At 35.3% G+C, this 26,546-nt stretch overlaps 1 protein-coding gene across 1 annotated transcript; it reads right to left on the bottom strand.

Moving 5' to 3' along the window:
* Positions 1 to 233: 233 nt before the first annotated feature.
* Positions 234 to 25,685, bottom strand: KIF14 (kinesin family member 14). The gene is made up of 30 exons (XM_065657012.1): positions 24,592 to 25,685; positions 23,963 to 24,217; positions 23,509 to 23,596; positions 21,369 to 21,467; positions 19,862 to 19,914; positions 19,479 to 19,509; positions 19,024 to 19,131; positions 17,829 to 17,945; positions 17,128 to 17,246; positions 16,633 to 16,805; positions 16,103 to 16,250; positions 15,940 to 16,003; positions 15,550 to 15,734; positions 15,301 to 15,403; positions 14,911 to 15,071; positions 13,934 to 14,081; positions 13,054 to 13,206; positions 12,331 to 12,457; positions 11,608 to 11,701; positions 11,126 to 11,264; positions 8,791 to 8,891; positions 7,538 to 7,632; positions 6,562 to 6,783; positions 6,223 to 6,407; positions 5,459 to 5,614; positions 4,754 to 4,873; positions 2,224 to 2,298; positions 1,456 to 1,594; positions 935 to 1,316; positions 234 to 285 (listed from the first exon to the last, which is right to left on the bottom strand). The coding sequence occupies exons 1-30, from the start codon at positions 25,683 to 25,685 to the stop codon at positions 234 to 236; spliced, it is 4,986 nt and encodes a 1,661-aa protein (XP_065513084.1).
* Between the last annotated feature and the right edge of the window lie 861 nt (positions 25,686 to 26,546).

Here is a 26,546-nt window from a genome sequence, read left to right on the forward strand (position 1 = left end):
GTTGATTGGGAAAGGTCTCTACAACTTCATGGGATGACTTACATATTACTTAGGAAGAGCTACGCTTCTAATCCACTATGAATAGTACTGAAAGTGGTTTGAGCAATCAAAAGAATTCACTAGCAACAACACTCAATATGAACTTACTTCAGAATGAGTTGAAGAGCATCATCACTGATACTTTAAGCCCAGATTTTTCAATGGACTACAAAACCACTAAAAAAAAGCATTCCTCAAATAAGGCTGTAAAATACTTTTACCATCTCTATCTTCTGTAGTTTTCCCCTGCAGAAATAAATACAAAGTGCTTTGTTTAATATGTATTTTTTAAAGGTTGACATTTCAAAAATAAAAGCCATAAAAAACACTTCAAAATGTTGCAGTAGCACTATTAGATCAAAATGCAGCAGAAGTAAAAAAAAAAAAAGTTAAAAAAATTGGTACTGACATAATCTACCTTTCAAATGTTTAAGATTGAAAGGCAGTTCTTATCTAACTGTATGCAACACAAAATTATGTTACAAATGCCCTTCAACAGTATCTCCTTCCACTCTTACACAAGAGTCCTAAGTCAAAGGTTTAAGATGAAGAGATGTGAATGTCCTACAAAGCACTTACTGTGTTTCCTAGTTATTTTAACAGTTTTTAGTTTCTCCATTCGTATTATCTCCAAAGACTTTATACTTACTGTGTTAAATTATTCTTGTAGGCTTAGGTAATAACAAGACTTTTATTAAAACAAAAGGCACTATATTTTGAAGTCTAACAGCCTCTCAAGGAATTCTGGTTTTTCTTGTGAAATTTAGGGTACTTATCCTCATACAATGTAATTTACTTTCATGCCACTTACTGTAATATTAGGCATAAATTTTAGCTTTTTGTGATATGTTGCCTTCCTTTCATGTATTTCTTGACAACAGCGTTTTATACCCACTCTATTATACCAGGTGAAAGCTCTGCAGGAAACGGGGGTGAAGACTGGAGTTTACGTGTGTGTTTTGAAATTCCCTTCTCTTTCCAAGCAAATTCAATTTCATTCATTTCAACCTGTCCTCCTCGAGACTTGATAGTTTCATTACAAAGAGTTTGAGATTTCACTGATGGCTGTCCTTGTTCAAGTTCAAAATTCTTAATAAGGGAATCAACCAGAGAGTCCAATTCATCCAAGTTCATAAAAGGCAGAGGTATTTTCTGGATAGGATTGTTGGCAGAAGTAGAAGACACAACAAATAACTTGAAATAGTTGTTAAAATATCCAGCTATGACACAAATCTTTTCTGCAAAGCTCCTGAGAAGGTTTGTGTTTCTGTACGACCCTACAAAAAACAAGAACAAGAAAAATCAGATACAGCATTTTGCAAAGAGAGGCCAAGTATCTCAGCTGTCACTGTTGTTTTACAGGTCTCCTGTAGTCCACAGGTTACTATCACGACAGGTAATAACAGAGCTAAATACCTTGTAATATAGAAGAAGCAATTTGATAGACTTCAGCTAGGCATTGCTCCAATTCCAAATATTTCACAGCAATGTTAGTGCTTTTCTTTATTTCCTGATATAGAAATTCTTCTTCTGGTAACTGAGATTCTATTTCTTTCTGTATTAATTAAGAGCAATTAAAAAAAAATACATGACAGTATATTAACTATTAAACATGCCTGTTAGGATTCAGTCACATAGAACGGGCCAATGCTGCAACACAAAACGAAAGCGATGCCAAGTCACAAAACTTAAGATAGGTCCAAGAAGAAGTGCAGATTGACAGGAGAAAAGGGAAAAAAAGCAAACAGAACTGTAAAGTCCAGAAAAGTTTTGGCTCTTAGTAGATAGAGAAAGTAATCTATCCTGGCTTTTAACTCCAAATACCAATAACTACAGCCATAAACTATTGCAGCAGCTATAACACAATTCAACTAGCATTACTGAACTTGAGGCTTTCGACTTAAAAGAAAACAAAACAGGTGATTAGGGTGTTCATGATGAGAACAAAACTAAGGAAGATACAAGCACCTCCCGAAATACCTTAAGTAAAATTAAAATCAAATAGTTTTGAGTGGAAATGCAGTAGGCAGAACAGTTAGCGTTCCAATCATAAGAATACCACTGACACAGCGTTATCATGCAATTGTAAATATACAGAAGGTAGTTTCAATTCCTCTTCATTATGTGCATCCTTTAAAGTTAAACCCCAGACTCAAAGCACATTTTGTGAAACATTTCTCTTACCTTTCTGCAGTAAGAGACGTTATTTTCAAGGAATCTGGCTAATGCCACAACATTATCCTTTATTCGATTTTGAATCTACAAAGAAACTTATAATTACATTGTACAGTTGATACAAGACAGTAAAAAGTACATTAATATTTAGAAGGATAACAATGAACACTGGCATACTAATGAGAAAAATACTCAAAAGCAGTAGTAACATTTTCTGCAACATAACATGCAATTTCTCAAATAAAATGTTAACTGGTAGAAAACATTGCTAACTGTTAATATATTTGCGAGGTTTTAAATAACCACTTAATATGGAAGGATCAAATGAGCAAATTTAAATATTCCATACAGAAAGGTTGTGCTGTACTTTTTAAATTGCTGTCATTCTAAGTGGCAGGGATTCTCTCCTAGTTAACACCCTGGTGTTCTCTCCCTGACTTCACATCAGTTCCACCAGCAACAAGCATATACAGGAATCCTGCAAATACACAGCAATCTGTTGCAAGTGAACAGCTCTATCTGGAAAGCAGACTGCTCAATTCCTTTTGCTGGAAACATGAAGCATTTGGGAGTTGAGCAAGCATATAGGAACAATTTCACTATTATCTGTAGGATTAAGAATGACAACAGTGAAAACCATAATATGAAGAACTTTCTGCTTTCCTTGAGACAAACTTTATCATTCCTCTTTAACTTATTTGAACCCTTTATTTCAGTTTATCTATTACAGATTTTTAAGTAGTAATAAATTATTTGGAAATAAGTATTTTCTATATCCCAACTCATTAAGGAAACTTTCTTATTGGCCACAGTTCTACAAATTTCCCAACTTTGGAAAAAAAAAAAAAGAAAAAACACGAGGCAGAAGACAGGATTGCTTAGACACAGGTGACCTGTCACCTTTGGCCTTCCATACTGTCTGCACAAAACACATTTATTCAGAGGAGAAGTGGCAGAACAAGCCTATATATCCCAACATCGAAAGGAAACATGTACACTATGTACACCCAGTACATTGCTAAAGAACATTTCAGTCTTTCCAAAGTATTTCCTTGGAATTCAGCTAGGCTTTCTGTCAAAATGGCTCAGCTGCTAACAAAGTGGCATATTTCTAAGGGGTACTCTAGCTTGCCTACTGCAATTTTCATACAGTCACAGAAATATTTTAACTATAGCACTTATTCCTTATACTTTATTCTCTGCTTTGTATAACTCCCTATAGTATCATCTTCCTCACGATATGTCACCTAAGCAAAACAAGAAGAAAATAATAGGTTGTAGCTTAAAAAAACCCCTCTCGAGGCAAAAACCCAAACAACCCACTACTGAATTTACCATGTAATGAAGCCTGCTCTAAGTGCCAAAATACATTAGACACACCAATAATAGTATGTTTGTTTCATGAAAGAGCAGCTCCTCCTCAGAAGTCTGGCTTCAGCGCACCAAAAAGAAACCAACCCAAAACTATTCAATTTGATAAAAATATAAACTGCTAAACTGCTATCTAGGGCCAGAGGGAAATACACACACATTTGTTTATTGTGAGGTAGTAAGGGTCTCTCTCTTAAAATTACAAGAATAATTAAATTAAGGTCTCATTATGAGAGATGAAAGCTTCTGATTGATGTAATTCCTTTCCATATCACAGTAAGTTTGGAAAGTGACAGGAACAACTCATTAATACAATATAAAGAATTTGCTGTAACCTTCCTATAAAGTGTAATAAAGAAGTTGCTCAAAATTACCACTGCTGCTTACCAACCTGGAAAGTATTTCAAAGTCAGCTGTGATTTCTGCATAGAACAAAATCAAGCAAGATATTTCTGACTTCTGTGCTATTAAATAGCTACATTAGTCAATCAATTTCCCTCTAAAGTGCCCAATTCATGAAAGTGCTTAATTCATGAAAGTGCTTCAGCATACCACAAGCATTAAGCACACAAGAATACTAGTTCTTAAAAGATAGCACTGAGCTATTTTAATATTTGGATAGCATGCTGTTTTGGACTGGGACTGTAAGGACAATGTATGACAACGTGAAGTCTTCAAAGTTGCTAATAATCTTTGTGACAATAACAGCAAATGTAGTAATAGCAGAGGTGATTACTATTATAAATATAAAATAACAATTAACTTCCAGGATCATAAAGTGTTGCATATTAAATATGCAATCTCTTTACAAACTCAACAGTAGCATACAGAATAAACGGTCCACTTGCTTCTTTGTGACAGTTTTCATATTCACTCTCTCTTGGTTACACTGTGAAATTTTACACAAAATGCCCTCCGATGCACAGAGAAATCATTCTTGATAAAATACACTTAAATGTTCAGTCTACATGAGTAAAAGACTAAACACTGTAAAAAATTCTGTGAGATCATAGCCAATATTCCACTTACCACCCATCTCAAACCTCTGTTACTAACCATAATTGTATTCCTGCTATAAACTTCCTAGATAGAATTGCTGAAAAATACAAGAACGTGATCAAGTGTCTTTAAGATACAGTAGTAGTTTTTAAACTTACTTTCATCTCACCTCATTTTGTGGATACTGTTTCATGAGTTCTTTCTGCACCATTCTTGCTTTTTCTTCTACAGTATCGATGAGAAACTCCAGCCCTGAGGCTACTCCATCAGAAATGGCAAGTACAAAGTCCTTTTAAAATAAAGATTCAATACACATAATGATTAAAAGAACTGATATGGTCTTGAATTAAAACAGATTTTCTGTCATGGACTGGAAATCTAATTTTGTTTTGAACAAATTGGTCAGCGATGGTCTGTTCAGTCACTTGTCGTTTTTAGACCACTGGGGCTCAGCACTTGAACCTCCTTTTTCTAATTTTCTTCAGATTTCTGAAAATTCTATGAGGTACTTAATTGCGGATTGCAGAAATGAGTATTGAATTCCAATGAAATAGGTAGACTTGTACAATTTCAGTGCAGATACAATCCCAAAACCACAGTATTTCTCTCTCTTTACAGGTAGAAGTTATACAGAATTTAAGTGTGGTTTGTTGTGGTGGGGGTTTTTTTGTTTTGTTTTTGTTTTTAAGGCAAAAATATGCCAAGGGTATTAAGACACATCCATTTTCACCATAAAAATGATGCATTAAATTAAGTCTCAAAACAATTTGATCAACTGAATTAAGTGTTATATGGAACAATGTGCTTCTGGTCACAGTTACTAAAAATGTGATGTCAACATTAAAATTACTATTTCTAATCAACATTTTTTCACCTGTGGACTAGTTGCAGGAATGTTCTCTTCAGAAAAGGAAATATCAGCTCTTGTGATTACTGCCAAGTGTCCTATGTATTTCATTGTTTGTTTTACTGTTTGGTTTACTTTGCTCCATGCTTCTGTTACCATTGAGGATATATCTGAAGAACATCCCTGAGAAATAAAGGCATATCATTCACTGAAGTTAGAGAGCACCTCTGCTCAAAGAGCACAAGCTTTCTATAACAAAGGAGCTTGTAACACACAATAGCTTGAGGCATTTTCAGCTTTATGCCTTCCTATTTCCAATGGTTTATCTACCACAGCTAGAAGACCATACCTTACAACCACAAAGAATGGTATCACTATACTTACACAGTTAAAAAAAAATAAAAAACCCCAACAACACACAAACAAAAACAACACTACTTTTCACAAGGCTGTAGCATGAACAAGAATAATATTTACTGGCCACTGGTTTCTAAATAGCAGCATTTCACAAAGTAAACTAGCATTTTTTCTTGTCACTGCATATTTCATTTTCCTCTTTTATGTTTAAGCACCTATGCTATTGCCAGGGCCTGGGCACAGAAAGGTCTGCATTACTCTGAACTAGCATATGGAAGTACCAGTTTAGCCAGCAGAACTGCACCCTTTGCTGTTCATTTTCCTTCAGTGTGTCCATATGTCATTGCATATGTTGGACATTCAAGTCTGCAGTACATACTGCATTAATGCATAGAACTTCTCTACACACAGATGAAGTCTTTAATTCACTTTACCTGCAACAGTAGCTGTAAATAACCTCCCAAGTTCTTTACTTCCTGTTTTATTTCTTCATCAACTTTTACAGATCCAGAGCACTTCTGGACATTGTTAAGCCAGAGCTTGGTTAGAACCACAAGTTGGTCAAAAGCAGAGATAATTCTGATGCTGTAGGACTGAGCAGCATGATCAAGCGAGAAAACTAAAAGAGAAAGAGATCTATCAGAAGATCTCCTTTGCATATCGAAGTAGGAATGTTAATTCTTCTGATAAGCAAACACATGAATGCTCGTGCATCTGAAAGACAAGTCATTAGCAATACATTTACTTTAAACTGTTACGAGAATGAGACTTACAGTTTTCTTGACATTCTTCATCTTGCTGTTCATAGGCTTTTGAAATGGCAGAAACTCCAGAGAAAATTATAAACAAATTAGTTAGGAGACTATCTGCTATGCTCTGTCCTCCTTCATGATTCTGTTCCAGTAAATCTAAAGCTGAACTTATAGATTCTTTGCAAATTCCAGGAAGAAACGATTCACAATGGCTTGGGCATATGCTGGACTTATTCTGTGAACCTGTACGATGTCAAAGCAAAACACACTATGAAGAAACTCTTCATAGGAGTTAGCAATCAGCATGTCTTCGCAATTACTATTTTATATTACTTCTTCAGCAATGTTCAACTAGTCAAGATAGTAAGTCAGAAAAAACACATATGCCACATTCTACCTCATTTCTAGATTCAGTTAGTACAAAGACAAGTTCCATAATGAAATTCCTTAACATGAATCCATCATTTTCAACAATTGAACCTACAGAGACAGCAAATAATGAAATCCAGCCAAACCGAATGCCATAAACATATTTGGAAGACTGAAGCATCTAATATTTCAGAAAAAAAGTTTACAGAACCTGACAAAAAGCTTGAGGGAACATCAGTAGTTGAACAGCAACAACTTCAAAGTCTCAAAATTCTTACAACACGATTCAGCCTGTGGCAATTTGTTACGTGAACTATCATCTTTCTCCAGTTAACCCGCATAGTTAAGTGGAGTAATGTTTTATGTAAGTCTCTTAAATAATGGTTGTAAGTATTGGTCAGGAAGTTCTTGCCCTAAGCAAGCATAATCAAAAAATACAAAAAAACCCCTACTGTTAACAGCTTGATATCATAAGCTTGAAGATGCTACAGGCAGGATATTTTTCATTTTGTTTTCCAACTCATACTTGGGGGTTTTTTAAGACTATTAGAAGTGCATATGATTTAGACAGGTAGTAGTTTCAAGTTCTCAATATGAAAGGAAAGGTGTTCTGCCATATAGTAAGTACCTGATATATAAGAAGTCTGCATATTCTGAATGGGTTGCAATTTCACCTCAGACAAACATCCAGAAATTCTCTTGTTCTTCATGAAACTTCTACTTCTAGAAAAGGATTTATAGAGTGAAAATATAAAAAAAAAAAACTTTAAAAGAAAATCATCTCTCTCCTCATACTCACTGAAAGTTCAATGAACGTTAACAGACATCACACAAACAAAACCAACATCTACTTTTAATTAATAGAAACAAAACCTAAACCAGTGTGAAAATAAGACAATACAGCCTGTAGGATAGATCCTATTTAGTTTCCTCAGGCTCTTGCTACTACAGCAAGATATTCTTTCCACATTCAATTTTTAAGGTACTGGTTTACTACTGGATTATTATTTTCTAGAACCTCAAACAAACCACATTTCTTTCCTACCTGCTGGCCTGGCTCTGGGTGCTTAGCTGTTGGTGCCCAAGGGCAGCTCTTGGTAACAGCTGCTCAAGAAGCTTCAGCCAGCCTTAAAGCATTAAAGAAACAGCTGGAAGGAGACTCAGCAGGGGCTCCCCAACTTTTCTTGGAGCTGCATTTCAGATGAGTCTCCAGTCCTTGGTCCTGCCTGACTTAACACCACAGTTGTGTTGTAACCACACCTGTGCCTGGCCGTGTAATGCCATTGATCTGGACCTCCAGACTCGACTTCCCAGTTTGTCCCAGGGCCTCTGCACAACAGCTTGCGTTATTAATTAAATCCATAGGTATCTATAACCTTAACCTGTGGGTCCTCTGCAGGTTAATCCAGAGTCCTGTGCTACAGACAAATGTATCAATTTCTGAGATGGCTTTCTGAAATAATTCGAAAGTCTTTAATTACCTCCATCTAGTTGTCAATAGTCACACATAAAACACACTGGCACTGATCTGACATACATCGCATATATACTATGCCTGACCTCAGGAACATTGCTGTTTAATCTGGTCAACTGCTTCAGTGGGCATGTAATTTTTATTAGAAACATGTTGCATATTAACATTTCAAAAGCAAAGCCAGTAAAGTGTAGTAAAGCAAGATATTTAGTTTAAACTTTCCACCCTGCTCACAAATGTATACATAACTTTTCATTTATTTTTTAAATTGGACATTATTATAAGGTAGAAGAAGAATTAATAAATAAAAGGCTACATTAGTGCTACAGAAGCATGTTTAGATAATTACACAAATTATGTTTTTAGTTGTTTTAAGCATAGAGGAAGGAGCTACAAATTAGTATCACCTTCTTCTGGAAAGACAGGAAACAGAGGCACCTGAAAGGTCAGGTTCCCACTCATCAGCAGGGTCATAAAATACATCAGCACTTTTATTGCTGTCATTACTCTGAAAAAAAATCAAGAACACACAGGGGAGAAGGAGGGTTAAACAGAAAGCAATAATAAAGCATACAACATATGGATGAAGACAACATGTTCTACTAACAGGAAAACAGTAGTTTTAATTTTTTTTCTTTAGTTTGGATATGTGTAATCTACAAGATAACTGACTTCCAGATAACTTGAGGTGCAGGTGTTTGAAAACAAACTAAAACATGATAAATATTCAGTGAAGACACCTAGCTACCCAGCATGAGATACAGGAACACCAAGTACAAAACTTTTTCACAGCTCTCTCCACATGCCAGATTTATTAAAAATCTGGGCATATAATACAATTTTTATTTATTTTTATACCTGGATTTGCATAACAGTTTTAGCAATAGTTTTCCACAGGAAATATAATCCAGTCTCCGAAATTGCCAAGATACAGTTTTTAGTAATAAATACAGCAATATTATTCTAGCACTGAAAATACTTCGATATTGCAGAGTTATGTCATAAAGGAGTGTTTCCTCATTTTTTCCTGGCTTTTCTTTGATTTTTTTTTCCTTTTTGGACAAAATACTGAAATACATGAGTAGATATCTGGAATAAAAGTATGAATAAGTTATTCTTTCAAATAAAACATAATTCCTTAATTAGACACAATTTTTGTTTTAATGTAGGAAAAAGAGCATTCTGAAGTGTAAAAAGCCTTCGTGTTTTTCCCTACAAGCACCTTCAGTGCCCCAACAGTTGAGATTTCTTGCTCCACAAACTTCAGGTATGCTATTTATGCCAGAATGTGATTTGCGTTCAGAAATAGCAAGCATCCAAATATTTATTTATACATTATTTGAAGTAATTCCTACCCATTTCTCAATAGCGCTCCAGGCTGAACATGATACAGATTTTGGAATGAAAAGAATTTATATGATCAGGATAATCACAAACTTGAGCACAGAACAATATAAGACAGGCTGTTCTCTTAATACAAAACCTGGTCTTAAATATATATTTTTCTTTTGCATATTAATCAAAAAACCCCTAAACTGGTATACCATAAAATACAGGATCATTGCAGTTGTACTGTGTTGATTTGGATCCTTCCTTCATGTTAACCAGCTCTTTCTCGTCTCCAAGAATTTTCCTTCCTTTACCTTTCATTATTTCATTGCAGTCTAAACCAACTTTCAATTCATACAGCAGAAACATATAGAAAAAGAAAGTGCAATGATCAGCCCTGGAGGTTGGAAAGTCCCAGAATACTCCAGAGCTACAAAAAAAAAAAAAGTAATTTTAAAGGCCACCAGATCCAATAGGGGTTTTTTGTTGTCGGTTTTGGGGGGTTTTTAAGAAGTTCTTAGGCCTCTTGAGCCTTCACCTCTAAAACAGGGGAAAAAAAAAAAAAGGCAATGGAATGCAATGAAACACTGTCTCTTCACATGGAGTCAAACTTATTTCTTACACCATCTCTCTCTTCAGGAGACTAAAGTAATACCATCCACTCAGCAAATAAGAGCTGATACTGTAAGCATTTCTGTATTCAATAATTTGGAATCATCTGCCTTTATGTAATACAAAAATTTTTAGCCGATGGTTCTAAGCTTTTTTTGTGGATATGGAATCAAATGTAGGCACTGTTCCCACTTCTCCCTTTCTTCTATTTTACATCCTCCTCTTCAATACAAAAGATAGTATGGTATTTTGGAGCCAAAATAAGGTACTGAACATTTACAGAATGAAAAGAAAATAGCCAGTTTGTCTGATCAAAAACAACGGAATTAGAAAAAGGGATTAATGTGTACCTTAACTGTCAGTTTATTTTTTAAAAAAAGATAATGAAAAATGCCTTTAAAAAATTCCCATTGAAGAACCTAAAGGACATACAGACAAAAGCAACCAGTAGGAAATTAACTTACCAGAACCAAATTCAAGTGATACCTTTAAAAAGTCAAGTTTTCCTCTAGAACAGATAAACAAGTGAACAGCCAGAAGAACCACAAAGCAGTCCTCGTTTTACTATTTCACACTCTACACAGAAAATGAACTGAATAAAGTCATTGAGTTCTACTGCCCTCTTTCAGTGTGGTGGACAAATATGTGTATGTGTGTTTACTAAAAAGTGATCATGTGCTTTGGTGTTTAAGATCACATAAATTAACAAATCCCAAGATTCTCCTCCCTTACAATTATCAGAATCTTATCTTTAACAAAATATTGCTGTTTATTAGTGATTTGTCTTCAGTTGTTACTGACCTCATAGAGTTCTTTCATTGCTGCTAGTTTGCATTCAAATTTCTCCAGGCTCCAGAAAGTTGTTATTCCCAGTTTGATGTTACGAACCTGCACCTGAACAGAAGACACTGTTCCCGTTTTATCATTAATTTTGTCGTGCCTAAGAATTTGAGAAAGTTTAAAGAAAAAATATAAAAACAAAAAACATTATTCATATTGCAAAAATTAGCAAAGTGCTTGTAGATAGGATTATACAGAGAATAAAATTTGATTATAAACACAGAAATTGCTTGACATATCACATCTCTCACAAAAGATACATAAAATAATTTTAGTAGCTACACTAATGTAAATGAAAAAATGACTCCCTGTGCTCAGAGGCAGAAGTAGAAACTAGCATACAAACTCCTGGCTCTGAAGAAACTAAGGACCAAATATACGCTACAGAATTCTAGTGGCAGACTTCTTGTTGAAGGATATAATTAACTAACTCAGATACTCACCTGTAGAAAACAGTGTTTTTCCCTAATTCTTTACTAATGGTGTTGGCCTCTTTGATCATCACAGATAACTTCAGAGAATTCCAGTTAAGTGGAACTAATAAAGAATATAGCACATAATGATTAAGTAGATCAAACAATGTGATGCAACAAATTCAGGGTAAAAAGAAAAAAAAAAAAAAACAAAACCACAACAAACACACCACCAAACCAAACCAACCCCCAAAACAAAACCAACCACCACCCACACAAACACATGCAACCAAACAACTTGAATGGAATTTAGCCAACAACTCTTTACAAAAAAAGCCAGGTAAAGGGTATTTCAGAAATAGAAGCATAACACTGAGTACCATACATTAGACTAATCTGAGACTGGAAACTAAACAGAAATCAGTTCTGTTACTCCAGTTTCCTCAATGAGTTAACGCCTAACCAGTTCAACCAACTGGGGAAGAACCAACAAGTAACCGGGGTAAATCCAGACTACATGTACATCCACCTAACTACCCCACGTGTGATTATAACAGAGCTTTTATCACTGTCTGGTATACATGGCTTATGAATAGAAAGGATCACAGCAGCCTAAAGGCTCTTTTTGTTCGCGATCGTTAGAGAAGTATTAGAGAACAAAAAAAAAACTTCTGGATCCACATCTACTAAATCCAAGCCTGTCAAGCAAAAGAGAAGTCAGCATTGCCCTTGCAACGTTATGTATACACATACTAGCCACAGTTGCATTCCCACTTCCACGATTCTTCTGAAGGGTGTGTATTTCTTCAACAATCTTCTGCTTCTCAGCTTCCAGAGCTTCAAGTATCCTTGCATGACGAATAGTGTGATCTTCTAGAGCCTGAACGAAGAAAAAAAAAAAAAATCCGAAACTTTTAATACTACTTATTTAAGCAATTTTTTGGGTTGTTGTCATCACGGACTCTCCGAACAGAATGAAATTTACATTGGACATCTGCCATATCAATATGAAACCCTTCATCTTCAAATTTCGAGTTTTCTGGTTTTGCTTAGATATTGATATGCTTAAAAAAACCCAAACGAACACTGGAATTAAAAATCAACAACTTCAAAAAAAGGTCATATTTGTTGCACCAGTCAGATATATACGAACACCAGCCAAAAATCAGTCATTACTTACATTAATGCTTGAGTCATAACTTTTGGCACAGGCAATGGTCACTAAAGTTTGGTACATGATCAAAACAGTCCACATTACATAAAAAACAAGGTCAGCATTAGTTTATTCCCAAATTTAATACAAATCATATTCATGGCATAAAAAAAAAAATCTATTCTTTTGCATAAGATAATGTAAAAGAAAAATACTTCAGAAACATTTCACTAATAATCATTTATGAAAACACAACCACAAAAAACCCCATGCAGAACAAACCACAGTTTATCACCTGAAAAGCTGCCTTTTTTTTAAGTTACCTTCTTGGTAGCTAAGGTCTCCATTTCTAAACGCTTTTTATTGAAGTGTAGTTCCAGCTCAAGATTTTGCTTTGCCTTCTCAAGCTCCTGTATTTTAGTTGCAGCTTTTTGATTATTCAGTTCTTGGATTTGCTTCTTACGAGATTCTTCTCTCTAATATAAAAAAGGACAGATGAAAAGAGGAAAACCACTTCTACAGCACTTCTGATCCATCTCTAGATATTAAGATTTATTTTCACTTCAATACATTTAAAGCATGCAGCCTCTGTGGACAACTCAGCCCGGGGTCAGCAATGAAAGCTTATATACCAGTTCACAAGCATCACACTATGTCTTCTACAGCACATACAGCACATTTAAGAAATAAGATACTCCATCATCATTATTACTGTTTTACCATGGTGTACTATTCTGTGCAGACTTATCTATATCATAAAAGTATTTAAAAGACTAACAACAAAGCAGCTTGCAAACTTGGAAGAAAAAGAAGCCATAGTAACTAAAACACTGTAGTAACTTAGAAGTCTCAAAGAGTAAGTTAGATTATGCAGGGATTTTTACATACAAGACACACCCTCATCAAATTCACATTAGTTTAACATTTAAGTTCCTAGCTAGTTCTACAAAACAAAATCCCTAGAAAAATTCTGAAGGGGATACTAACACAAGTAGTTATAAAGTAGATAAGGCTGATTTTTTTTGATTTTTAAAGAAGAAGGAGGCTTAGCATTCCCTAAGATACTGTTACATTATACAAGATTAAAAAAAAAAAAAAATCCCACCACCAAAAAGCTAAACGACAAACAAATAGAAACCCCATAATACAGTTTCTGTTTTATTTCATTGATATGTTTGATGCAGCGATGCAATGCCAACTTACCACCTCTGCTTCCAGTGATTTTATTTTGCTTTCATAAGCTGCTTTTTGTGAGGTCAGTTCTTGCTGAACCATCTCTTTCGCAATTTGGACACTTTGCATCATTTCTTCCTTGGCTTTAAGCCGTGCCTCTTCGATTTCTGATTCAAGCCTACAAGCAGAAGTATCATACATTTAGAATGCTGGCTTTAATCTCTCATAGGCTGTATAGAGGTTCTAATCTTTTCTTCTACCATGACAGGAGCCTCCAATTTTAACAGTAAAAATGAGTTGTGTTGGCTTTGGTTGGTTGGTTTTTTTAAATACTTTTATGCTTTACCTAGATATTTTTTATTTCACAGGGAAAATGTAGACACTGGTAAAGATGAAAGACATTCCAGAATTTTAAAGTCTACTTGATTTCCATATTTATTTTATTATGCACCTTTCTATTACAGTTCTTAATTTTGTGAAACTCACTAAATCACACTAAGACGCAGAAAAGCAAGCTTTAAGTCAATGAGTCTTGCAGTTTAATACCTCCCTGGAACAAAGCAAGTACATATAACACTTCACTGTGTCTCAAATTCTCCATCACAGAAGACTAAGGTTGTAACTTCGGGTTCTTCTTATTTTCCTAAGGCATTTGCATTTCAGGATTTAAATCTCTCTAAAACATCAAAAGTCAGACTCATTATGTGCTTGGAGAAAAATGTAACGGAAGATGCATGCTACTTTGAGAACCTCTGGAGCTCAGCACTTAATAGCGGTCTACATTCTTGATAACAGGACTAGATTGTGGTGATCATCTCTTAGAAGTATACACTCATTTCACTTAAGTCTGGGACTTCCATTTCCATTATAAATGGAAACCTCGCTATTTTCCAACTTTGCCTTACAGTGAAAAAATTCATGATCTTAAGTTTCTTATTTCTTAATCTTATCGCACAGTTGCATTAACTACTGAATTAATTTTTAGAACAAGAAGATCCAATACTTACTGTGTTCTTTGTGCAATAAGCAGTTCATTCTTTGCAAATTCAAAATCTTTTGGACCATCATGCAAAAATGTACTCCCACAGGATGGCCCTTTAACTTTCTGAACTTCTACTGGATGGTTAAACCTGAAATAGTGATCTCCCCCAAGGATCACTCTATCACCCTATTGGGAAAGAGGAAAAAAAAAAAAAGTTTCTCCTGTAACTTCTAGGTTTATAAACAAATCTACAGTGCTTAAAACATAACAGGTGGGGCTAGAAACAAAGAGGAAGAGAAAAATATCTACCGTTTTGAGAGCCTTCTAAAAAGAACCTGCAGTCTGAAGCTGTAATATTAACAAAGCTAAGAAATCCACAGATGCACACATAACTCTTACCAAATCAGTTACTTACATGATGCAGAACTGTTGGGTCTAAAATGCATTTTCCATTTACATATGTCTTTGCTTCTCTCAGTGGAATAATACTCACTTTGCCATCAGTATTTTTTATAACACTAAAAACAAGAAACGTTTGTGGTATCAGTAGCTCATGTTAACTGCAAATTACGTTTCTTAATAGACTAAAGTTTATGCCTCTCTATTTTCAGATTTCTTTTTTATTTTCTGCTCTCACTTCAAGTATAAAAAGAATACTACATACCAATGGTCATCAGCAATTAGCACTCCGGAAAGCTGGATATCGTGTTTCGAATTTGGTGTATACCTTCCAACTGTAGTTTCTCCTTCTTTGATCATGTACAACAGCACCTCAGAAAGCTGAGGATCTTCATTAAGATTGACAAGGTTGGGTAAATGATTGTCCATTTTGAATGCAATTCCTGCTTTCTAAATAAAAGAGAGCTCTGAATAAAAAACTATTTTGAGCATTCAAATATCTATATCAAATTTTTCTAAGAAGTCGCAGTAGTTGGTTAGAATAGCATTAAGGAAACCAGATCTTACAGCTACTCCAATTCTTCTGCAAGGTTTGTTCATGTTATATTTTCTGTACTATCTCCTACAGAAAACAAAGTGAAGAAAGTAAATGTACCTGCAATTCTTTTATATCTTCCAGTTTCCTTTTTTCTGCTTGTTCAAATTTTTCTTTCCAGACCCTTAATATATTTAGGGGAAAATAACACAACATATTAGGAGAAAAAAATACAGCATATAAATTTAACCATTTCTATTTTAAAGCAAGACAACTGGCCGACCTTTGCATTTCTGCCATGTCTCTCTCCTGCTGGTGCAATTTTACCCTTAGAGATGTTATTTCCTGCAAATAACGTCTGTATTTTTCAGGATCAGTGTTCAGAGCACTTCTCTGAGCTGCCTTCAGTTTTTCAATTTCAGCTTTCAATTCTAAATTAGACAAACCAGACACACAGTATACATAAAAAACAAAGACAAAATAGGGTTTAGACATTTCAGTACAATAGCAGAAAATTCATCCCATTATTTAATTCAAAATGAGATACTTTTCCTCATTCTAGGTTCTCAGGTATAGCCTAAGATATCACCTGAACTTTGTAAAAAAAACCAAACCAACCCCACAAACAAAACCAACAAAAAACAGCTGACAAAGAATAATAATATTCAGAGGAAGATACCCTAGGCTGTATTAGCCTATTTGACTAGTGGCCCAGTCAACACAATAGATTATTTGTAGTAACAACTCTTATGAAGCAGTAAGTTAAATACATGCAAATGAAAAACCCTCAAAGACTGCAGATGTCAACCTCACCTCTGATTAGTTTGGCATTCACATCTTCGTTTACTTTAGCAACGTTGATAATTGAACAAGCCTGTTTTGCATAGCGAAGAGTGCTGAGTGTTTCTTCTGTGCTACTAGCAGCTGGACTTATTGTGGCAATCATAGCAGTTTGTGAATTTCCACCCAGACTTTCCTTTAACAACCTTCATTTGACAGGAGAGTAGAAGTCAATCCTCAGCCCCCAACATTGAAATAAAAATGACATTTTTTAAACTGGACAGATTAAATACAAAATACCTAGGGTCTTGCTACTTATTTGAGAGTGATTGTTAGATACTTAAAACACAAACCAAGGTCCTGTTTATTCTTTACCTGATGCAACAGGCTAATTTCTTCCCTCCATAGTTTGAGATAGAGGGAGGGAAGTTGAGAGGAAGGAAAGGGATGTGATGCCTCCTGAATAGAAGAATCCACAATCTGAGAAAGCCTTTACTTCTGCATAAAAAAATTCTGAGGCATACATACCAAGTAAGGACAGATTCCCGGTAAGGAATGAAAGTTTTCTTTCCATTCCGGGATTGTTTGGAGAGTGCAGAAATAACCTTTCCAAGCGTTAACAACGATTTATTGATACTCACACCCTCCTACACAAAGCAAAAATAAAAATAATTATAACGTGGTTGTGTTTTCTTGCATGATGTTATAGTGATTTAACTGTGCTTATTGAACATATGGTACAGCTGCGGCATATTAAATGTCACCACTGATTAAAACAACAGCAATAAGATGCAAGAATATCCTAGAAGATCTTCATTTGGAAAGAACAGAGACCCTGACTTTAAAATAAGTACTGTTACAAACCATCGAACTTAAGATGGCAGCTTGAAAGAAAGTCTCTTACTAGAAACGCTGTTTACATAGAAACCCCCAAAGAAGTGGCAACCCCCAGCTCCACGCAATATCCGATTCATGTTTTGGGAAGTCATGGGGATAGTTTTTTCTCGTTCTTTCTAATAGATCAGTAGGCATGCAACTGCACAGGGAGCGCTGTCCTAAGCAAGATCTGGCCTGCCATACTGCATGCTCAGTCCAGCTTCTTAGGGCCATCCACGTTCACCAGCAAAATGCTGTGCAATACTTATAAGTGTAAGAGCTGCATATTATTCTATAACTGCAGTCCTGGGAGGTAAGGATGCTTTGCCAATCCTTTCCCAGTCTTGGTTTACCTTCAGCCTTTCTCCAGTGGTCTGAGCTGTTGAGCAGCATTCACTGCCAGCTAGATCAATTAGATTTATGTGACTGCTAAGCCTACGATCACATTGTTCTTCATCCACAAATTCTACCTGGGGAAAAAAGGGAGATGTTTGCATTCGAACCAAACCAAAAACCCTGAGGACAAGCTGTTCACTTAAAATCCATAAAAAATTGACACTCCCATTTACTCTTTGACAGGATACCTTCGTGTACATTCTTTGAAGGAGACTAAGTTCAGACATTCAACCATAGTATCAACTGTTTGTGGTTGAATAACTGTATAAGCATAAACTGCACAAACAATAGATTAGCCAACTATGGGTTTGGGTCTGAAGTTTGACTGTTGCAGCTATTCAGTACCCACAGAAAACAATAAACTGTCACTGACTTCAGCAAATGAAGATCAGCTAAGTAGCCAGCGGAAAAGTCTCCAGACTAGTTCCGAAAGAGGCGGGGGGGGGAGTGCGGGGAATCTAGAGGGGAAGAAGGAAGGATTAGCGAATTGGGTCAAAAAATTAAAGCTACCAAGAACAAAAAGCCCAAACCAACAAGTTATTTGTGAATGGAGAAAACTGGCAATCTGTAGAGTTCTGAGGAGCTCTACCTATTTCACTTCTGACTTCAGCCTCATCTCACTAAGTCAGGTTTTGTCTCTTCTACATCTGTAAATCAGATGAAGAGTTGTAGTCCCTATATGCTGAATGCACATGGGTAAGAGAGGTATCCTGAAGCAAGGTAACTTTACTCAGTGAACTGTGTTGAAACTGAATAGAAACTGCATCTTGTACCATTGTCCCAGCTCACCGCCTGTAGGAACTTGGCACAGCTATCCACCTTGCATGGCCTAACCTTCTTCAAAGCTAAGATATGTTTGCACCACTGGGAAATTAGGTCTGGTCTCAAACTGTATTTCAGCTACATCTCAAAACTCTTAGAAGCTTGGAACTATACTCCTAGATTTGCCAGTCTAAATATATCTAATATTGCTGCTATAAATATATCATCAGAATCTACTCAAAACATGTAAAATAAAACAAGTTTTGCTGTGTAGAAAGCAAAGTTAAAATGCCCCGTGCCTTATTCATTTTCAAGTATATTCTCACAACAATTTCCTAGGCAGCATACAAAACGACTTTTTACTACCCAATTTGAACAGATACAAAATACCTTCGTTTGTGTCATGACAAGAGTAAAGACAGAATGAGATCTAGAGCTCTTGTCATTCATTACTGTAGCAGCTGTTGCTCTCTGCTTATTTCCTAGTTCAAGCCAACTCTGTAAGAGACAGAAGACAGGATGTAAAACCAAAACCTACTTTGGATAGTTAACTGAAGCTTACAATGTTTGCAAATAAAGTTATTAACAGAAATGATGACTATATAAGGGAAGAATTAAGTATAAGAGATAACCATGTGAAGAGAGTGAAGCTTGCCTGTATGTATCCACTTAGCTCCATTCTATAGGACTATTCTTCATTATCCTTTTACAAAATCAGCTGAAATATAGACTACTAGGCAGTCTGTAAAGCATTTTCTTCCCATCCCTGAAATTAGTTTTCAGCAGAGAAGGAAGGAACAAGTAGAAATATTTTTATTCCCTTTTGGTAACCAAGTAACTCTTACCTGGATATCGGAGTAAGAATTGACAACATTCCTGAAGCGGGGGAAAAAGAAAAGTTTGTGTTCAGACTGTTTTCTTTCTACATTTTTCACTGCTGCCTGAGTTCTGACACATTTCCCCAATTACAGACACAAACCAAATATAACATGAAAGCTCCAGTTGTCTTGAGACTTCCACATGTTCATTCCACTAAAGTAATACACTAGAGGAAATACGCCAAGTCAAGCTAGACACGGGTATGTATTTTTGTAAAAACTACAGGATACTAAGATCTTGCCTAATTTACTGGTGAGCATACAAGCTTTCACAGAGCCTCAAGATAATAATTAGCACACCTTCAGTATTACACAATACACCTATCGAAATGAAAATAGTTAAGACTTACACTGTCAGGCCTTCCACATATGGTCCCAACACTGGATGTTCTCTTACACGAAGCTGGTGAGAATAATTTTAAAAGAAAAATTATTACAAGTGCAGTAGTTAGACCTAGCACTCAGGAATATTTTAAAATTAAGAGAAAGTCTATCTACATCCCTAGCATGACATTTATCATAAACAAAACTTAGCATGAATCACCTAGAACAATATTTTCAAGAAAATACCTACAACTGAAATTCTCCAAAACCCACTTTTCTGTGATATAAATCTATCAGGTTTCTAAGTTAAATAGCTTGGCTCAAAATCACTGACAAAACTCAGATGAAAGCACTACTACTATAAACAAGACAGTATAGCCTTTATATAACTAGTCCACGTAAGCCCCAAGTTTTGGATAAAGGACTTATTTCAACAGCAAGTTGAATATAGTGTCTTTATCATAAATGAATATTTATACAATACATGATACAAATATTAACATAATACTAATATTAATGTCTCAATACTAATACAAATGTCTTTAATTGATGGTTTTACATATTCTAACACAAGCATCGATAACTAGCTCAACGAGTTTAACTAGTGATCTTTCACTAGGTAATCAGGTCACTGATTTATTTATGTATTTACCTCCTCCAGTTTCTTGGGAAACAACCAAACAAAAGGAAAGGAGAGAAGAAGAAAAAAAAAAAAAGAGAAGGAAAAAAGAGGAACTTCCTGACAGCCCCATGGCTCTAAGCAGTAAATTATCCAGGGCAAAGAATCTGAAAGATACTACCCAACTTGGTGCTAACCTCTTATGTGATAGTAGTTTTCTGTAGCTGGGCGCTATAAATACACAGAGGGAACAAAGTGGAGAAAAATTCTCCCTTTGCAAATGTTAACATTTTTTCATGTACTTTGGACTGCAATTAGATGCATTGGGTCAGTGGCAAAGGTATCCCAGTAGATAAAAATACATAGATCTTTTCAGAAAGTGAATGGCCGTTTCAGTAGGGCTGAAAACTGAGGAGACTTATGGATCAAATACAATTAGGCAAATACTCCCCCTGCCCCCAGACACCATTAGATGTTTCCTCAGATTGTCATCCTTCCATTTTAGAACTCCATCTAAATGACAAGATTATAACTCAAATCATATTGCACAGAATAGTCTTAATGCAATCTGAAGATTTAGATAAATAACAGTTTAAGAGACTTTTTATAAAGGCTGGTAAGATCATCTTCATTTTGCAGATAAAGAAAGATGTTAACAACAATTTTGAGAGATTCTGCTGAATTTTTTTTGTTTCTATTTCAGCAAGATTTTGTTTTGCTTAGCATTTCTAAAGTGTCAAGCATTTTACTTGAAGTCATATAGTAAGATTTTTTGATTGAATCCCGTTATTCACAACAATCTAAGGTACTTCGATAACAAAACAATGGTCACTTGTCATTTGTGCATTTTTGTGTACAGAATAGATGCCACTGCTTTGAGATAATGCATATACTTGTTTCTGTGTGCAACTTACTGGTTGTTTCTTCTGTCCGCTTTCAGCTTTAAAGACAAGTAAGTCATGAATTTTCTCATTGTATACTTCAAAAAAGCTCATTTCAAGATGATACAAAATCTAATAAAATAATAAAAGTTATTAATATAGACCACAAAACATCATCCTTTGTTTCAAAAATTAACCTAGATTAACAGATCCTGGTACTGAATGTTAGAAGTATTTGTACTGAAAGGACTTTCCAAGAGAAACGATATCCTAAACCAGGGACCTGCTATTGCCAAGATTACAATTTATTTGTATTCTATCCACAGCCATTCCCAGAAGACAGCTATCAAGCTTAAAAAAAAAAATGTATATACATCCACCTCAGAAGATTCAGTGTTGCTTTTTTAGTACATGAAAGCACAGTTTTGTTTGCACCTGCAGTAGTGACATTCCCTTAGGGGCTGCAGTTCTACAGCATGATACATGTAACAGAGAAAGCATGGATTGATGTTGTGGACGTCCTGACATGGAACAGAATGACCCAATGGAACAATAAACCTTGAGTCTGACTACAGCCATTTAAAAACAAACAAATGAACAAACTTTAACGAAAACACATCTACTTCCTCTGAAGGCATCCAGGTCATCTCTTATTTTTTCCTCCCTTTTTTATTTTTTTTTTTTTTAATAAAATGGAATTTTATTTAAGAGACAAATAAGATTGAAGAAAAAAACCCTGAAGTCAGAAATACAAGACTCAAGACAATTTGCAGCAACCGAATCACTTACTCACAATGCATAAACAAAGGAATAACAAAACATACCTAGCAGCACTGCATTCTTAGAAATCATACTCTCTAGCCAAACTCAGTAATAAATAATCTTCTTAGATTTCTCAGTGTCTATCAAATCTACAGTAGGATGAGAATATTACACATTCACTGGTATCAGGATTCAGAGTCAAGAATTCAAGCATAATTCAACAAAGATATTTGGAATAGTTGAAAATAGAGAAGTTTGCCTGCATAAGTTTAACTGAACGTTAAGCTCTACTGACCTGGGAGTCAGTCCTTACAGACATCAACAAACATACAGAGAAAAAGAATACAAAGAACAGCCTCTGTCACCAGCATGTTTTGCATCAGATATTCCTTATCCAAGAAAGAGTGGAAATAGAAGTTTCTAATCCTTTTCACAATTTTAAGAGATATTCACAGTTTCTAACCACAAATTACAATTGTGTTATTACTATGGAAAGCTTTAGTTGCACAATGCAGATCTCGGGTCCTTGGTTTAGGATATCGTTTCTCTTGCAAAGATCTCAGACCCTGTACTGTAGCCAAGCTGGTTCCTCAAAAGCTATTCTGTACCAGAAATTCAGTCTTAGAAAAGCCTTAAGAACAGTCAGACAGAAAAATAAAGATACCTGAAGAATTCCCACAAACCTGCGTTCCCAGTTTGGGTCTTTTCTTCTTAAGACACGAAATCAGTAGTTTATATATATTCTTAAAGAGTTTAAGTTAATTGTGTCTCCAGTTATGAATCTCTAGATTTACCATTACTACACCAATTAATTGGGGCAAAAACAGATCTGTTCCCCAAACAGAGAAGAAAACAAAATATTATTTACAACAAAAACTTTAAAGTCTTGAAAATAGAATCCAGATGGGGGTAGTTGAATTTTTTTTTTTTTAATTTCAGCAAGAATACTGAGCTAGAATACGAAAATTAGAATACTAAAATGTATTTCACTTTGATATGTGACAATGTTTAAAGATAAATTCATACTTTTGAGTTCTATTTTAATATGCCTCCACTAAAAATACGGTACCCACTAGGATTTCTTTTTACCTTACATAAACCTTATCTTGTAAGACATGCTATATAGAGGAAAGAATCCTGCTCTTGTGACACATCAAAAATATCATGGCCATATTTCTTTTTTACGTTATTGTCATTAAGGAAGCAAAATAATGTTGATTTTGACTATTTAAAGAACCCTGTTAATCAGAAGTACTAACAGAAATGAGATCTGAATCAGCAAAAGAATACAGACATTAATAAACGCATCACCACTAAGGTATAAAATGAAAGAATGCAACAGGTATCAAAATACTGAAACGCATCAGTTTGCTCATAATTCAGTGTAAGGTCAATGGCATAAGCATCCTACCTGTTGCTTGTCCATTTGTGCTATTCGAGTAAAAAGATCTTCACAAAGTCTTGGAATTATTCCTCGGTCTTCATCAAATCCCATCATCCTGTAGTTAAAAACCTGCTGTTTCAGTTTTGTAACCTTCTGTAGCTAGTTTTAATATTAATTGTGTAGCTTGGAAGTTGAAATGCCATATGCTTCTAAGTTACAGAAGTAATAAGGAACGGAAATAAATCTGGAAAGAGCATTCATTTTCTTCACTAGACATATATACATAAGAGTATTCTACAGCTAACTTTTTCTCAATTATTATAAATATTGTTTTATTGTTTTTGTTTAATTTGTTTTAAATATGTGAAAACATTTTAACACAATTCAATAACTATGAAATCTATTCCATATAATCTCTTTTCATGACATTGCATAACAATTGGCTCTTACAGAATTTTAAGAACTATTATTAGGAACTTACGTGTATGATTTTCCAGAACCAGTCTGCCCATAAGCAAAAAGACAAGTGTTATATCCCTCAAAAGCTCTTTCTAGGAGTGGCACTGCCAAAGTTTTATAGATCACCGCTTGGCTTGCCAAATTAGGATGACACTTGTCAAAAGACCAGAAAGAGAAGTCGTAATTGAAGCTGTAAACTTGGTTGGTGGCTGGATTTCGTACCACTGTCTCTGAACCACTCATGGAGATTACAAGGAGCGAGTTTTCATCTTTCTCTCTGAATAAAAGAGGGGAAAAAAAATAAAAAGCGTAAACTACATGGCTTTAAGTTAGTCATTTCAATCCACTGCCTTATGGAAAATAAAAAGTTCAGTAATCATTGTATGTTCATTACACTTTTTTAACAAAGTATTCATGCTCAAAATACTTCAGCTGATGCATATGTAAAAAATAGCCCCAAATGCCTATAAAGATTTTATCAAGAGTTTTAATTCACTTTGTCTTAATGTTGCATGAAATATCAGCTGATTTCAAAGTATGTATTATAACCTTATTGGGTCAATGATTAAACAACTCAAAAAATACAAAGCAGGAATCAACATATGTTATAAAAGCCACTATCAGCATCAGAAATAAGTCCAGGATACAAACCTGTTACTGAAAGGCCGTACACGCACAGCTACAGTCACTTTGCTGTTTTCCACTTTGAAAACATCTTTCTCGGTGCTATTGCTCTCAGCCAGAGTTTCTCTGTTCTCTCTTGGTTTTGAGCTTTTACTCACAGAAAGAGAGCTGGAGACACTGGTTTTCCTTTCAGCAAGAATTTGAAGATGAGGAATTCGTTTATTTGAAGTGGACAGAGACAGTTGATCCTGAGAAATGCTGTTCTTTGGTGTATGCTGAAACCTTTCTGTTGAACCTCTTGTTGGTGTCCTTGGTCTTTCCAAACTGTTATGTTTTATCATGAAGTGTTGCAACCTTTGTTTTCCAGCTAGATTATTTATACCGCCTTTTTCATTCAGTCGTTCTCCTGATATCCTATTAATACCTTTGGAGGCAACTAATTTTTCTGACTTAGGAACTTCATTTTGAAATTTTGTGTCAGCAACGGTTGTCCTATATTTTAAACGCGTGCATCTATCATTTTCACACAGACCATCAGCAAAGCCAAAGGAATCCTTGCTGTTCAGGTTACACTGCAACTTCATACTTGACTGACCCTCAGCTGACTTAAAGCTTGGTTTATTATCATGGCTATCATTAATATTTGGCAGAAGTGCAATCTTGTAATGTCTTTGTGCAGCGGAGTCATCATTTTCTTTTCCAGGCACAGTATTCTCATTGATTTTACTGTTCTCGATGGAGCCAGTCCTCACACGTCTCTGCAGAGCAAGTTTTTTGCCCGTTTGTGTATTTTCCATGCCCTGTGTTGTGTTTGTATGCAATTGTTCACTACTGGACACTGATATTTTTTCTGTTCCAGGTCTTCTCTGGAGTGTTAATCTGCCTTCAAGTTTAAATGTAGCTGATGGGTCACTCACTTTTTTACAGGCTGAAATCACGTAGGTCCTATTTATTTCCTCAGTCTTATTCTGTGAACGCAAAAGCAGACTATCCTTTTCTTCTCCTGATACCTGCGATTTCAATTGCTGCCCAGACATGGTATTCTGTGAAGAAGTCTTCTGCAAAGTGGTAGCACATTGTGCTTCAGGGAAACTTGTTGCAGGAACTGTGTAAATAGGCATTTTGTCTTCCAGCAAGTTAACATTAGGTTTTTAATAAGCACAAAACTTTTAATAAATGATCATTTCTAGTTGCTGCTTCTTAAGGAACCTGGGGAGACAAAGCAAAATTTTTTTATTATGCTTATGTCCAGTGTAAGTTATGTTTTGGTGCACAGGGAACTCTTTACACATACTGCAGAATATTATGTCGCTCAATAATTAGCATCCCATTTCACCTCCAGCACTTAAAACCAAAAGAAATCATTCTTCTATATTTGAATGAATGCTTCTGCCAATAGTAGACTATTTGATTCTATTTGTTGAGTTATATTATTTGTTTCAGAAAGTAAACCAAACATCATGAAGAAGCACCAGTTGGTACAAAGAACAATCTATTTAGCAACAAAGATCACACTTCTGCCAAATTATCTAGCATGGCTCCCAAAGAAAGGAAATTCAGGATCATGCTTCCACTCACAACTATTTATGCGCATAGTGTTTCACAGCTAACAGACTCCAAAAGAACGACAAAGTTATTAACATCGAATAGGAAATCTGTGAACATAGAAAGAAGATTTTTGTCAGTGTTTTGATATATAAGAAACACTATCAGAATAGAATACTTAATAAATATGATTACTACAATACGTTTGGACATAATTTTAGTTCACTGTAGTACATGCATGCATAGCAAAACAAAAAGATCCCTAGCCTACAGAACAGAAGAAAAACTGTAAAATGTGTTCCACGTCCTTTCTACATGTAATTACTTAGAAAGCTGTATATACCAAATCTGTATAGAAAAGCATGCTTTCACTGTTGCATATGCATGACAGTTATTGGGTTGTTACATGTTTGACATCACCACCCACTACAGACATG

The sequence above is a fragment of the Caloenas nicobarica genome, chromosome Z (assembly GCF_036013445.1).
Source record: "Caloenas nicobarica isolate bCalNic1 chromosome Z, bCalNic1.hap1, whole genome shotgun sequence".
Lineage (NCBI taxonomy): Eukaryota > Metazoa > Chordata > Aves > Columbiformes > Columbidae > Caloenas > Caloenas nicobarica.